Source organism: Sander vitreus, chromosome 15, assembly GCF_031162955.1.
Source record: "Sander vitreus isolate 19-12246 chromosome 15, sanVit1, whole genome shotgun sequence".
Classification (NCBI taxonomy): domain Eukaryota; kingdom Metazoa; phylum Chordata; class Actinopteri; order Perciformes; family Percidae; genus Sander; species Sander vitreus.
The window spans coordinates 15,062,806-15,078,961 of NC_135869.1; the positions used below are offsets into that span (position 1 = coordinate 15,062,806).

At 40.8% G+C, this 16,156-nt stretch overlaps 1 protein-coding gene across 1 annotated transcript; it reads left to right on the plus strand.

The window, feature by feature from the left end:
• Nucleotides 1–241: 241 nt before the first annotated feature.
• Nucleotides 242–11,015, plus strand: gpr146 (G protein-coupled receptor 146). Its single transcript, XM_078269698.1, has 2 exons — nt 242–488; nt 6,465–11,015. The coding sequence occupies exon 2, from the start codon at nt 6,505–6,507 to the stop codon at nt 7,504–7,506; it is 1,002 nt and encodes a 333-aa protein (XP_078125824.1). The 5' UTR covers nt 242–488; nt 6,465–6,504; the 3' UTR covers nt 7,507–11,015.
• The last annotated feature ends 5,141 nt before the right edge of the window (nt 11,016–16,156 follow it).

Genomic DNA, 16,156 nt, shown 5'->3' on the forward strand with positions numbered 1-16,156 from the left:
GTGTTTACTTAGTAACCATTGTTTAAATAAAATTGTTCAATATTGATGAACCTGTAGCTTTTGTGTGTGTGTGTGTGTGTGTGTGTGTGTTCCCCCCATAGACAGTTCCCTCTCGGTCTCCATCGCGCCCCACCTCCCTGCCTCCTGTCCAATCAGAGCAGAGAACAGCCATTCGGGCCTCGCGACCTAGAGCCGGGAGACAGTGGGGGAGGGTCACGTGTGTACACACTGTAGGGCTCAGCAGCACTTCAGCAGTAGTAAAGTCTGCAACGGACAGCCCCTTTTCAGAACAAGCCTCGTACGAAAAGTTGATAGATGAGTTCTCCACTGTAACGCAGTTAAACCGTTCTTTTTGCTGTTTTCTTCACCGAAGTGATTATACTGCGTGTGTTGGTGAAATGAAACGACTGAGAAATGCCAGTGAAAATGCTACATCCAAACCCAATGCCTCCGTAGGTTTGTCACCCAGCCAAATCTATACGTTTCTGGTGAGTTTTACTCTATTTTTTTTTATCATTTCGACCCACTAATGAGATGCGGTTGCCTTGAATTGTAATCGTTACAGTGGTATACAAGTGAATTTGCCCCATTGAAGATGGCTAGATGCGAGATTAAGTGTCTGTGGCAACAATAGCCGCAGAATCGGTAACGTTAGAATAATTGTAAAGCCGTGACAGCTATCCACGCTTTGATCTGTGCAGTCAAGTGTGATTGAGAGACATGTCCGCTAAAATAAATAGAGACTACGATAGGCTAGGGTTTTTTTTCTTCCCCTTGTTCAGCTGTTAGTACCTCCACCGTTTTAACGACGCGTTTATATTTGAAAAACAACACCTGAAGATGTTTCTCACGGGATCAGCTTTCTCAGGTGCTGGGGGGAAAAGTTGTTATCAGTTTAATCATGTCTCTGAAGTTCAAAGCCCCTTCACTGGCAATAAAAAGTGTAGTTTTAAAGCTGTGGTAGATTGCTCTTTATATGAATAACCTATGTCTTGTTGACATGACATCTGCCATTGGGACCTAGAGCTAATCGGATGTCATGGTGAGTCTGTTAATTAAGCATATGCGATGTTTATAACTAGCAGACTGCAAGAAGAAGGCAGCCTTTCTTACTGGATCAGTAAATCTACTAAATCCCAGGCCATCAATGAATAATTACTATTTTTTTTATGTTTAGGTCTGTGAAGTTTAATCATTCATAAACTGCTCAAAGAATAATACCAATGTTAGATTTTCCACACAGGCACATTAATATATTCTCTTTGTTGTGATAAATGGTATCAAGACTTTTGATCATCTTTTAAAGCCCCTATTTAATAACCAGATGTTTACTTTGGTTACTAATTATGTACCACTTATTATGGCCAGCAACAAGGAGACTGTATGAATGCTACTTTCTGACAAAGTATAGTTCTGCCAAGATACCGCTCACCAAATTAAATGCTTCTTGAGATTTAGGCTTTGCACTTGTTGTTGTCAACTTCATCCATGTGACCAAAGGGGACATGGGATGTGTGCCACGGCTTAATGGCAGTAAGCCTGCTTTGTGCTGACCATTGAACTGTGACTTTGTTGATACCTGTCACAGTTGTTCCAGAAAAGACGCTGAAGAAATTGCCTTGACTGTCTGTGACTTGTGCTTGACCGGAGTCTCTTACACAAGAACTTGATAAGAGGCAATACTGTTTTTCGGGGGGGGGGGGGTCTGATCTTGATCAACACCCTCTGTGCAGAGTCAATGAAATCAACATTTTGGAGCTTTTAGTTTTTCTGTAACTAACACGTCCAGATTTGTAGCTTAACAGATATACAAGAAGGATGATAGGCAGCTAGATAATTGACCTGTATACAGTACAATGTAGTTTGTGAGGAATCCATTCAAAAACAAGTCATCTTCCCTACGAGAAAATTCCAGCGGTGTGAACTAATTCTGTTGGGAGTGGGACTGATGATGATTTGGGGAAAATGTTCTGAAATTATATAAAACCCTCCCACAGAAATGGAGTTGATGGCAAGTATTTTAATCACCCCTGAGAGCTTAGTCATTTTAATTTGCAAAATGTTATGCAGCATTAGCATTCACCTGAAGTGAGATTTATCATTAATACTCTCAGTTAATGGGCTGAATACCAAATATAAAAGGTGCCTGAGAAACGCACTGGAACCAGAAAAGACTTCTTAATGAACCATTTACATCGTAATGTCCTCTGGTGTTGTAAGTAGTTTGGTTCTGTAGACAAGTACCTAAAATGTGACTATTAATTGTGAATCGGATATCACTGTGTTGCAACTCTGACATCGTTGCACAGTCACAGCATGTGTGTGCCGAGAAATGTGAGTCATGTAATCTTGTTTTCTTCTCCTGTAGTATTTCTGTTGTTGTTCTGCTGCATGCTGCTGCATACACAAGTGGCCAATCATGTGACTTCACTCAGTACTTTCTGAGAAGAGCCTGTAAATTCCAGTTAGGATATATGAGGGGTGTGGGACCAGTATGTCACACTACTCCCATCAGCCTGCAAGATCTGGCTTTAATGTGCTGAGACGTCAAGCACGTGTGCGTCACTCTTACGAGATTGTGTTTGGTGGGGCTGAAGCATGCTAAAGCACGGCCTGCCCCTCTGGGAATATTTAACTTAACCACTTTTGACATGAAGTATAGGCAAAAAGTTCAGACAGGGCTTAACCAAGTCTACAGCTGCAGTCAAAGACGTGAAAGAACTCTGACAACAGCTTAGGCTATTCTTACTTAGCCATGTCATTTTACATATGACACCTTTACAGGAAGCAGGTAGCAGAAGACATCTATCTCCCAGTTTTCTTCTCACATACTTGCATGGATACTTTCATACCTAAGGGGCCATCCACACAGAAACGCTTTTTGGTATTTAAACGCACATGTTTTGCATCGTTTTGGCCAATCGTCCAAACGAATCCTGTAAACGCACTGCCTGAAGACGCACTTTTTTTTAAACCTGGTCCCAGGGTGAAAAAATTCGAAAACGCCGCCCTTGCGTCTTTGTTTGGACGGCGAAGCCGCATACTTGCGTATCGATGATGTCATCGCCACACCCCTCAACCTCTAGCCTTCGACCTCTTATCCCGCGACAACAACAATTCACTATCGGTCCACGCAAACGATTCTGGTTTCCTTGCACTAGCCATTTTCGTCGTCTTCTTCTTGTGTTTGGTTTCTTCTTCTACTGTCTGTTTGTATACAGAGCTCAAGCTTTATGCGCATGCTCCGCCTCTTCTTCTCCGTTTTTGGTGAATTTCTGTAGCAGAAACAGCACCACCTATAGGCCTGGAATATGAAGTAGCGTGTTGAGTCATTTACAAATGGACCCGTTTGGACACAACTATTCTAGAAACGATGCCAGGGAAGACTGGGAAAAAAAGATTGTTTCGGTACGTGTGGACGTGGCCTAAATCACTGCATAAATATTGCCTTAAAAAGAGAGAACTACCCCTAACTTCATATACCTCAGGTAGTACACATGCTCTAATAACAACAGCATATAGTGCCTGTTGTTTTGCTTATGTGAACATCGCATCTCTGAACTTCACTCTGGAGATTCTGACATGGGTTTTAAATTGAAATGGTCTTGGTTACTCTGAATTCAAACAAACATAGCTCATACGATATGAGTAGGAGATGACATTTTTCTTTCACCTCGCCCATTTGTCCCCTCAGCGGAGTGGAAAACTAGAGATTTCATTATCATGGGCTGCTGGCAAAATGTGCAGAATTAAAGTGCAATGACAACACAAGTAGAGGTTGCCTAGAATGAATTTATGCAGACAGTGCAAAGCTAGCAGTGGTTGTTCACAAGTTTAATATGAAAACCATGATTTAAAATATTTTTTAGTATGGGCTATAGCAACCCAATGGGTTTTCTTTTTTTGCAGTGACTTGGAGGAAATGCAGAGGAGACTAATTGCTCCCTAATATTGTAATAGCATTTTCTTCTCTATTCATGTGTCACAACTATATTGTGTGGTAACTATGCTTTAATTGGTTTGGCCTATCTTTAAAAGAGTGAAATCCTGGGGAATGATTTGAAAAGAAAAAGGAAAAAAAGGGCATGATGGTTTAGCATGAAATAAAATGTGTTAACATACTAACACATTTCTGTCACTTTCAGTAGGTAAACACAGGGAATTCTAAAGTTTCCACTGTTTACCTTTTTAGTCCACTACGCATTATCAATGCCATGGAGTTAGTTTTCATCTGTACTTCATCATTGTTTTGTCATTGTCAAGGCCATGTGTCAAATACTAGGCTAATACTGTCTATAGAGTAACAGGAAACAAAGTATTTGGAAACAAACTGTTAAAGTAATCAAACACTAGTGCATCACAAAGCCATTTATGCAGAATTGTAGGAACCCTGCAGCTCTCGGAAGCAGTAGTGTAAGCCAATGTGATAATGAAAGGGTGGCTGAAATGTCTGTACACAGCAGGTGCTAATGAATGGGGACAGCCAGCCACAATGCAGTGTGTGCTCTCTTTAAAAATTCTCTTAAAAGTAATTTTCTACTGAAGTGATCACAGGTTGTTGAAGGAGTGAAGGGTACACAAACTTCTTCCAATCTACAACACATTCAGAGACAAGCACATAATGCAGGGGACAGGACCATAGCTCATTTTGTACTTGTGGCAAGGCCTGTTTTAGTAAATGAGTCACCTAGCTGCTTATAGAGAGCATGTTTACAAGAGGTCTGTCCATTGCTCCTGTCTTGGTGAAGACGGTTGTTTTTTAAAGAGTAACGCTACACTTTCTTCCTCCTGATCCTGATTCTGGTCCAGTCCAGCTCTGAGCTCCAGCCTCCACTATAGTCTTATTACAGCCAATTGGAGTAGTATAGAGGAGGGACTGAGCCCTTGTGTGTATATCCGTCTGTGTCTGAGGCTTAGGGCCAAAACAGCCCCTCTGTAGTGGTGTTACGTAAGTGAACGGAAGAATGTTTCTCCTTTACTGGCATCGTTACTCATCCTCCTGAAAACAAAACTGACTTCCTGCGCTTTGTTCCACAGTATTTTCAAGGAAGAGGTTTCCAGAAAATTCTGACCAGATTAGCACATCTCTGTTTTTATTTTTAAGTTTATTTGCCCTTCAGAGAATCATCCTTTTGCAAAGCAGTTTTGGAAGTGAAGCCAAAGGCGTGGGAACATAACTGCCAAATTGTCACTGAGGAAATGCAATACAGTGAACTTGGTTGATTTATCACTGCAATCCTGCGATAGTCTTATGATCTTCCATTTCCTTGACCAAAGCTGTTTGAATAATTTATTTAAAATGACCTGTGTTAATTATGCAAGGCAGCATTACATAAGCTTTTTCAAAACTTGCAGCCCTGTCAAGCTTTAGCCCAAACACTCCAGACATGCACATGGTCATTTTCTTTGACCTTGCCCTGAACTCCAACCCCGCAACTCGATCCTCGCTGACCCTTTCGCTAGAGCCTGCTTCACATTTCACTCTTTATAAATTTACCCATCATCACGTGCCCAACCCCCAGTCAACAGAAGGTGCATGAGCTTTACTCAGAACAGTACAACCAAAGCAGTCTGTGAAGTGTCAGGCTAGAAAAGTGTTTTTCTTTATCTGGTTGCTTGACCATGTGAAAAGCACAAAGCGTTAAACACTAGCTCTCCCCAGTGTGGCTCTCAAAGAGGAGAAATAGTGGGTTTTGAAGCTGAGCTAGCAAATGAAACATTGTGAGGCGTTTGTATTCAGCCAGTCAGATGCAGTGAAGTGAAATTAATAGTGTTACCCAGGGCATAATAGCTGTGCCGTGGCTGACGTGTTTTTGTGTCAAGGTTTGCTCCCCTAGTCGGCACAGAAACCAATAACAGAGGGCTGAATTTTGCTCATGGAAACAAGAACGACTGAATGTGGTTTCCGGGGGGGGGGGGACGGACTTTCTCAAAAATGTTCACATAAGCTCACAAAAATGACGATGATGTGATTTTGCAATTGTGGTGTTGCTTCAATTTCTCTTTTTTCACATGTTCCTAAAACAATGATAATATACACCGTACAATGTTCTGAACGTATTTCATTGTTCTTACACACCGAAATGAACAATGAAACGGCCTAGTGATCACATTCTAAATTCTATTGTATTGTTATACTGTGTACTTAACAGTATTTTTACTGTTTTATTTTATATATGTCTCACTGTCCTTCTGTTTTTTATTCTGTTTTATAAATGTTAAGTGAGTGTTGCACTTTGAGAGCAAAGATTAACCGGAGTCAAATTCCTTGTTTGATTGCGCAAACCTGGCCAATAAAGCTGTTTCTGATTCTGATTCTGATCCACAAACGATTTTTCAACTTTAAATTAAATGAAATTACCATTAGTTCTATCTATATTTGATTTGTAACCCCCACATCCCCCCTGTAATTCACGCCTATGGTTGTGTAACTAACTTCTGCCTCCCTAACTCTCTGTCTGCAGTCGACCTGTTGAGAGACTGGACCTGTGTCAGAGCCCAGCGATGTGGCAATGCATGGTTTACAATGAGACGGACACCAGCGTGGACTTCCGGCTCTGCCAGGACTTTGGCCTCATCCTGTCAGTCTTCTCCATCATCTACCTCCTGGTGTGCTTCCCGTTGGGGCTGTGCTACAATGTGCTGCTGGTCGTGGTCAACCTCTCTAACAAGGTGTCTATGACCATGCCGGATGTTTATTTCGTCAACATGGCCATTGCGGGCCTTGTGCTCAACCTGGTGGCGCCCGTGGAGCTACTGAGCTCCACCTTCACCCGCTGGCACGCGTGGGAGTACAACAATGAGGTCTACATCACCCTGATCATCCTTTTCAACATCTCCTCTCTGGTCATCATGTATTCTACCACGCTGCTCAGTCTGGACTACTATATAGAGCGGGCGCTGCCTCGTACATACATGTCCAGTGTGTATAACACCAAACATGTGTGTGGGTTTATCTGGGGCGGCGCGGTGCTCACTAGCTTCTCTTCGCTGCTCTTCTATGTGTGCAACCACATCTCCACTAAGATGGTTGAGTGCTCCAAAATGCAGAACAAGGAGGCAGCAGACGCCATCATGATGTTCATCGGCTACGTGGTTCCTGCTGTGGCGGTTCTTTATGCCTTTGTGCTCATTTTGCGCATTAGGAAGGAGTCTACACCTCTGGACCAGGACTCTGCTCGCTTGGACCCTTCTATCCACAGACTGCTGCTCGCCTCTGTCTGTGTACAGTTTGTACTGTGGACCCCATACTACATGACCCTGTTGGTACACACTGTAGCTGGTGCACCAGGATACACTAGCAACGTACATTACTTACCTACATATTATTTCTTGAGATGTGTGTCTAAACTGCTGGCTTTCTCAAGCAGCTTTGCGATGCCTCTCATGTATAGGCAGATGAATAAAAACTTCTCCAACAAGCTTCAGCGGCTGCTCAGGAGGCTGCACTGCAGAGACCAGTCCTGCCCTAATGAACGCTCAACAGTGCAGCAAGTGGTGACGTGAAATCTCCCCGTTGGGAGATTACGCCCCTCCAACTCCCTCTTTTCAACCTCTTGGCGTAGCCGGCACTTATCTTCCCCCCCCCCTACGGAGCCAGTATCTGAGTGGGCTCCCTCGCTGCTCTGGACTGTGTTAAGAGCGACGTAGCTATCTGTGGAATTTCCTGTCACCTTCCAGAATTTGATCTAATCTTTCCAGTTCTGCAGTGAGAGGAGACGCCAAGCTAAAACCACTAAGTGCTGTTATTTTTTTGTCACTGAGTGAACTCTCCACTAAGACACTTGAGCTTCTAGTTCGAGGGCGGTAAATTGGCACAATCGGCAGATAACTACCCAGCACAGTGTTTTCTCTGAGTTTCACACTCAATATCCTGTTAGCAAGGAGTTCCCAAGCACTATACCATTGCAGTGGGTGCAGCTTCCCAGGTGTGTTATGAATTTTCTGCAGTGTGCAAGTTTGACCTATGCATGACCACCTAAATTTCACTGGTGAGTCACAATATGTTACTATTTAAGTCCTAACAAAAATAATTACTAAATGATGCATGATGCGTTCTCCTATCAGACAAGCAGAAGCAGTAATCCACACACTTTAATTATTACGTGAAGCCAAGTTATTTTGTTTCTTCAAAAGACTCTACAACCCTGCATTATTGGATGGTGGCTGGTATATCAGCGACCCACCAGAGCTAATGAACTTGCATTGTGTGTCAACATTGCAAACATGTTGCGCTGCCAGTGAACATCAGTGTTTACTGCCCTCAAACTAGAGGCCTCGATCACTTGAGAAGTCAGTTCTACCTTTCCAGAGCTGAATTTTCCTTTTACTTAAACGTGTTGAACGTGATTCCTCATGATCAGAGTAAATAATCTTCACATTTTAAAGGTAGAGTACATATCAATGGTCTCTTAATTTCAAAAGCTGTTTTCTTTCTTAACACCAGTACTACCCTGTAGCTAGACGTACTGGTATGAAGATGTTCTCAATTCACTTTTATCAATTGAGATCTGAGGTTTTGACACGCTCGCAGGCGTGAAGAGATTATTCTTGCTAGTCAAGCTCCACAACAAATATCACAGAATAAATTAATATACATCCACACCACTTTAACTTCATACAGAACTACATGAAATGCTTATATAAAGCTTATATTCAGGGTTCAGACATAACCGGTATACCTCTTGTGATCTCTACTGAAATCACATTATCTGTTAATCATAAGCAGTTCAAATCCACTCATTAAAAATCAGCTCAGTAATTTGAGCCTCAGCCCAGTATGTGACTTGTTCAGGAATTATGCTCACATAAAGTCAGTGAAGGGCCCTGAGGATGTGGCATGTACATTCCCTAAATTGTATGAGTGGTTGGAAGGTTTTTCCCCAGAGGAAATTTGAAGCCTGACTTGGTCACTCTAGAGGCACTATCAAAACCTTCACAAATTATAAATGACTCGCCTGTCGAGCACCTGCAAACAGCGTGTTTGCAGATTTTGAACTGTAATGCTGCTCAGATCCAATAAGGTAATCTGCACATCATTGGTAAGGCTGCTTTGCTTTCTTGGCTGCCACTTACTAATACTTTAAGTGAACAGACTTATAGTGATGAACCCAAGTTATAAAATGAAAAATATATTTTTTTTAAACTTGTTTTTACACAAGGTCTGTTGCATCACTGCAGTAGTTTAGTTTTTGTATTTGCATTCTGAATTGGAGGGCCAGTTTATCAATCATCCTGTGAACAGATACACCAGCGGGGTGGGGCATTCGCTTGTAGAGAAATGGAAGGTGGGCACACTGTTATATTCCACCTCCAGACATCAATAAATCCTAATCACTTATATCTGTAGACAGTTTTAATTTACACCTTCAAATAAACAATTTTGCGATGTGCCTTGACACAAGATGTGAGCTACATTCACCAGTGTGCTTGGCTTTCAGCGTAAAATGTAAAGGATTGCCAGATCTACTAACTCAGATTCGATGCCTGTCATACATATATGAAGTTATTATAAGATTATAGTAGTATATCACACACACATACTGTATTTTTTTAAACATCTCGTGACTATGGATATTTTTGTCTGCAAATGAGGTATGAAACAGTGTCCAACATTTTAATGTTGGCTGCATAGCCCCACCCTTGTTATGTGTATCTACAATCAATCAGAGAAAAGTACTGTTTATTTTCAACTGAGGCTGTGTTTACATTATGTGCTACAGTATGTGCTGCCCCATGAAAAAAAAAAATGTGTACGTAACGTGACACAGTTAATCATTATTTGAACTCAGTTCAAAGTCCTAATGCTAAAGCAAACAGAAGTACATGGTCAGATGATAAGTGGTTTGAATCAAAGCTTGTGACAGTCTGATGGAGGAAATTTAAGCAGCATTTGTTAAGGTGGCGTCCATTTTTAGACCCAAATTGGTGCACTATATACTGTTGGACAAAAACTCAAACTATTATTTAATCAATAGGTCCAACAGTGACACTTGAATTATAGTGAATAGAATTGAATGTTTCCCCATTTTCTGATAATGTGACAGTTCACTACATCCAACTAGAAGGCACTCGACAAAACTCCAAACCTTTTTCTTTTTTTTCGATCAAAAAAAACCCATTTAAATTTCAGTCTGACTCTGAATTTGCGTCAAACTACAAAAAGTAAATGGCAACTGTGCCGATTTTTGGAGAATAGCTAAATAAGAGTTATGACCATCTAACTTTATCATGTCGCTGCAGCGCCACCGGTAGGGAAAAAACCATTAGGTTTTGCTAGATTGCTTGGAGTTGATAGTGCATGTGCCATCTAAATTTGGTTGCAATCACACAAAGGGCCTCACTTTTAACACCAAAATCCAATTAGTATTCCTACACGTTTTGCGGCCGAAATATCTTGCTAAGTACTGTAAGACACAGGACCTAAAACCAACTCCTTGGCAGAGGTAATAATTAGCAATCACCACAAATGGACTGACTGCACGATGCACACAACTGGCAAAAACGGATTGATTCAAAGAAAATTGAGCTCAGAATCACAACCAACTCAGATTACTGCTCAGGTCTGAGTTTGGTTTATTATTTCAGAGGGGCCATAATCTCACATCAGTGTGAGGACATTTGAGCAATAATCACTGAGTTCAGTTGAATTGCTGAAGCAGACCAGGTGTAAAAACACCCTCAAAGTTCTCGTGTGTGGAATGTATGCAGGTGCATTTTAGCTATTTGAACAACAAAACCTCAAAAGTCCAGATGAATCCACTTTCAGATGTGATGCTTTTGTGACTGTGTATGCAAGTGTATGTATAATACAAAATAATGTGTATATACTGTATTGTATGTGAGAGATTTACAGGAAGATACCATGCTCTTTCAAAAACCCAGTATTATTTTCTGAGAGATATATTTAGATTCTGTAAGTAATCTACTCTATTGTCAACTGAGTCAAAGACTGATTAAACAATAAACTAACATGGATATTACCACTCCTTATCTCAATAAAATGTGACAATACATATGATGGAAATATGTTAAAACATCTTCTATGCAGTCAGTTGTTGAATGGCTGCTTGGTATGATTAATGCCAAACCTCTTTGTTCTTGAAACAACCAAACATGACAAGTCTTGTGAGACAGAACTTGGAGTGGGTGCTTTGCTCCCAAAAAAAGTCCCTTGAAATAGAAAATACTATTCTTTCTTTACTTTTTTATCTAAAAAACACAGAGCGCTTGACTCAAGTTTTGCTTTTATCTACAACTCAAGTATGAAAACAAAATATTGTTAATTCTAGCTCTTGGACCCTGTGAGGTCAGGATGATGGCAGGTTGTCAAGGTTCTTCCCTCCCTCTGAGCTGCAGTGACGGTGGGAGTGAGTAGGGATGCCACAGCTCTCCTCCGGCTCGCCACACCGCTAACAGCAGATTGCTTGTGACCATTCAACCACGCCACTCCGACTGGGGAAAATAGCAGCGCTCCAGGCATTCTGGGAATTGTTTTGTCTTCTGTGGGTCTGACAGTCCAATACTGCTGCCATTCTCAATGAAAACAATGTGTGTAGGCTACATCTGATAACAATGCTGCACACAGAGCTGTGTGATTGCCTGTTAGGAGGAGCTGGAAAAAAAACAGGAGGCTAGCAGGGTTGAGATGATGAAGGGATAGTACTCTTTGAAAATTGTATTTAATTATGAGATGGGTTACAATTAAAGCTCAACAGACTCAGGTAAAGTGCCATATTGCAGTGAGGAGTAATCATGGTGCATCACCCAGCAACAGTAACATTTGATTGCACAATAGTGTGTATATTTTAACATTTTTAGAGCCAAAACACAGAGCAGACACAACAGGTCCAGCAGGAGGAGGGGGAGGTCTTGAATTATATGTACTACATCTGGAAATTATATGATAATAGAGTGAATTGAACATGGTTGTCATGGTTGCCATTTCCCTTTCCTCTGAGGACTGGAGTTCATGGGGGGGCTTTTTGCTTGATTCTGCTCAAGCAAACAACACATAACATCAGTCAGTCAATCAGTGTAATTATACCATCTGTATATGTTCCATTTTGATAGAGTTGGAAGCTAATGATGCAACAGGGTTTGATTTTTCTAAGATGTAGTACAGCTAAAAAAGTATGACCTCATTAGTATGTAAATGCACTGGTCACAAGATGTAGGTCTTCTAGCTAGCAAAAGGGTAATCGACCAACCAAGTACTAACTCGTATTAAAAAAAAAGAGCTACTTTCTTGTCTTTATTTTCTAATTGTTGCTGTGTGTAGCTATGTGCCAGGCTGTGTCTTGGCTGGGAGCAGTTGCTAGGCAACCATCAGCAGAAACTTCCGAGCCAGGCTAGCTGTTTTCCCCTGTTTCCAGTCTTTGTGCTAAGCTAACCGGCCGCTGGCAGTATAGCTAAGCTTATATTTAACAAACGTGAGTGGTATCAATCTTCTTCTCTTAATATTAGTGTAATAGTTTTTCCCATTCTGTGAAACTATAAAAGAAACTTTAAAATCTTAAAAATATACAAGAGGATAAGTGGTTTAGATACTTTGTTTAAATCGAACAAAAATAAAGTATGCAGATTAAATTAACTGTGTGTAAAACTACAGGTTTTGCGTTGTTTTCCTCAGGTTGCACTGAATCAAAGTGTAGGCTACCAGGAAAAGTTCTTAACTGTACAAGCATCTGTCTGGAAATAGGGTAACGCTGACTAAGCACAGTTTTTAATGTGCTACATTAGTGTCAATGTTGTTTTTCTCCTTTAGAGGTTTAATCTGACCAAAAGTATTATACAGCATCCAAAATCAGACCACCTATGAAGCCAGAACATTTGGCTTGTGGCTTCAAATATTTTATCTGGCTGTCAACCAGATTTCACACACAGACCCTTAAACCGCTGATGTTTTTCCTAATGTGGGTCAAATTGGGCTGCAGAATCGAAAGACGAGAACAATGGGAGACAGGTTACAGTGAGTATTTTAGAAATGTATCTCACACTGTGATCCAGGGTGTCAGAAAGAGGGAAGCAGTGGAATAAAATTGTGAATCCTTGAAACAGGAAGAGAGTAGAAGTGTCAGACCCCTAGAGACTGAGAAATATTCACATAACAAAACTGATCATTTTAAAGAAATTAAAATAGAAAAGGTTGGACATTTTGAGAGTAAACACTGGAAAGAGGACCGGGGAAGTGTTCCAATGCAAATAAGATATAATGAGATCAAATAGAAAAGACCACATTATGTAAAGCCAAGTTGGTTTTGATCCCAAGTTGGATTTAACCAAAAGCATAACACAGATAAAACAGGTACAAAACGTTTGAACTGGTTACTGTCCTGCATCTAAAACATACTCCTATGATTAGTGAACAGAATAAAACATCTATAGTTGTTGTCCTTTAAAAAGCTCCTACCATATGAATCTTACAAAACAGAGCATATACTTCAGAAAGGAGCCTTCCTCTTTGACCCACCACATCACTTCAGCTCTGGGGAGACAAGTGGACCAGAGCAGATGTTTTAAAAACAATCCACCCTTCCTCCCCTGCCAGTACTGTTCTTTGTGTTTCCTCTTCAGAAATGGGAGCAGAGAATAATAAATAAAAAAAATACACTAACAATAAAATTTCAGCATCAGCTAAATATCAAACATGGCCCTTGAAGCAGTGCAGAGCTGGACTGTGCAGGATGTTCCATTCAGAGGTTGTGGTTGTGGCTGTGGGATATGTTGGATGGAGCCAGAAGCACATCAGACTGGTAAGTGGAGGCAGATGATGGTGTTGTACCCTCCCTCCTCTAGACCTCCCACTTTCACTCACCCAACCACAAGCAGTTAAACCCCACAACTTCCCATTAACAACAATGCTAATGTTGTCTTGTTGATTAGATGTCACCAGGTGGGTATGTATTGTTTTTTTTTTTGTTCTTTCATAGCCTCTTTTTCATACAAGAAAAGAAAAGCTATTGTAATAATGTGTTTTCACAGTTACGGCATGATTTCATGGTTATTATAATACAAAACCGAGACCAAAGCAAATGTTGGATTCTCATTGTAATTTACCATATGATTCAATTATATAACCTTCAGCCTTTTTAAAAGACACTTACCTCATCATCCTCATAATAACCACATCAGTCATTTCTCTGATTCAGACAGAGCTTGTGCAGTGATGTTCACTCAGTGTTTATGCCAGTGGGCCACCCAGTGGGCATAAACAGGGAGTGCATCCTCTCGCTAACAACTTTCAGCAAATTAATCCAGTTGGAAAGGTCTCACAAATGAGTGGTAGTTGAAGCACAATGTGTAAATCAGAGTCATAGAGATCAAAAAGAGTCTGAAAGGCCAGTATTTTTATTTCATTATTATCTTTAGGTTAGGGTTTTATGGTTACAACATATGCATCATCACTGTTCTCTACTAGGCTTCAAACAGTGGTATCACATATAGTAAGGTCCATTTACTAAAAAACTAAGATTAGATATAACCAATGTGACCTGTTCCGCTTGAGGGCTGCGTTATACTCACTTCATTAACTTGGTCCACTAGACTAAACCCCAGATCCCTCCGTGTTTGTGTGTGAAGTCGCATGGACAGAATAACTGAGATTTGAGGTAGCTGAGAGAAAATTACACACATCAGCCTTGCTGAATGACCTCTCAGACACTCTTCTATCTTTATCTCAGCTGCTGAATCGACTTTCTACCACAACTAAAATCCTCTTCTTCTAACCTTCAGATATAATTCTCTGCTGACCCCTCTCTTGTCAAAACCCACACTTGTTTGTGCCAGCAGGGCCACCAGCTGGCATATAGACCCTGTCCACTCCTTCAGACCATCACTGCTGCTCTTCTGCACCATTTCTTGGTTACCAAAATCAGTTTCTAGTGGTGAGGTAGCAAATTGCAACCAACTGAATACCCCATTTCTGCTAATAGATTCCCCTAAAGCCTAAACATTGGTCCTATAAAGCTAAAGTGCGTAGCTTCTGTCGCCCCCATAAAGAAAATAATGACAACAACACTGTCGGCGCATCTACATGACGCAAGCCTTCGGGTGATCGCACCCCCACCCCTCCTCGACACAGTTACTAACACGGACGATAAAAAATACATGATGGACTCTTCAGAAGAGGTAATTATCTTTGTCTCCAAAGCTGAACGCTGCTGTTGTCCTTTCTCAATTCATTTGGCAATGGCTTGAATGTAACAGACTTTCATTTATATAAAATAGTTGCTCATTAGCTTTAAACACACTGATTCCAACTACCATGAGACCCCAACTATTCTGGTTTCAAGGCAGAGACTGTGATCCTTTATGTCATTGAGTCACTCTACACAGAACATTTTTCTCACTCTTCTCTCACTCTGCCTTGCCTTTCTTTGTCTTTAGCACCGAGTCCTCAGATAATTCTTTTCCTTGCTAGTCTGGAGAGCTACACAGGAGTGCATATAGTTTTGTGTTGGACAGATAGTCTAGCTAGCTGTCTTGATTCATCCTGCAGAGATTTGAATCCACCGGAGTTTAGAACACCAACACAAAGGAAGCATTAGGTAACGGAAATACGGTCGAAAAAAGGACATACAGCGGAATTTCCGGCGGCAACAGGGCAATCCTGGAAGTGGAAGGCCGTGGATATAGATTATAGATTAAGTGACCTTTGCACCATGTGAAGACCTCGGAGATACATTCTGTCTTTTGGAGGCCAACTGAAAATAATTGTTGTCATGGACGCTTTACTCCTGTTCTTTCCTTTAATCCTTATTCGATAGATGCTTCTATTCTCATTGATTTCATTCAATATTATACGATGATTCCAAAGTGATCTTCACTGCTGTGTTTGCAGCTGATCAATTGGAAATAAATCTACTATGATATCAATCTATTATGTAGATTATGTAGATCTATTATGTATTATGTATTTATATGCATTTTCTTGATTTTCATGACTATTTACATTGTAGATTCTCACTGAAGGCATCAAAACTATGAATGAACACATATGGAATTATGTACTTAACAAAAAAGTGTGAAATAACTCTTAAATAGGTCTTATATTTTAGATTCCTCAAAGTAGCCACCCTTTGCTTTTTTGATAGCGCTGCAAACCCTTGGTGTGAACCTGAAATGGTTTTCACTTCACAGGTGTGCCTTGTCAGGG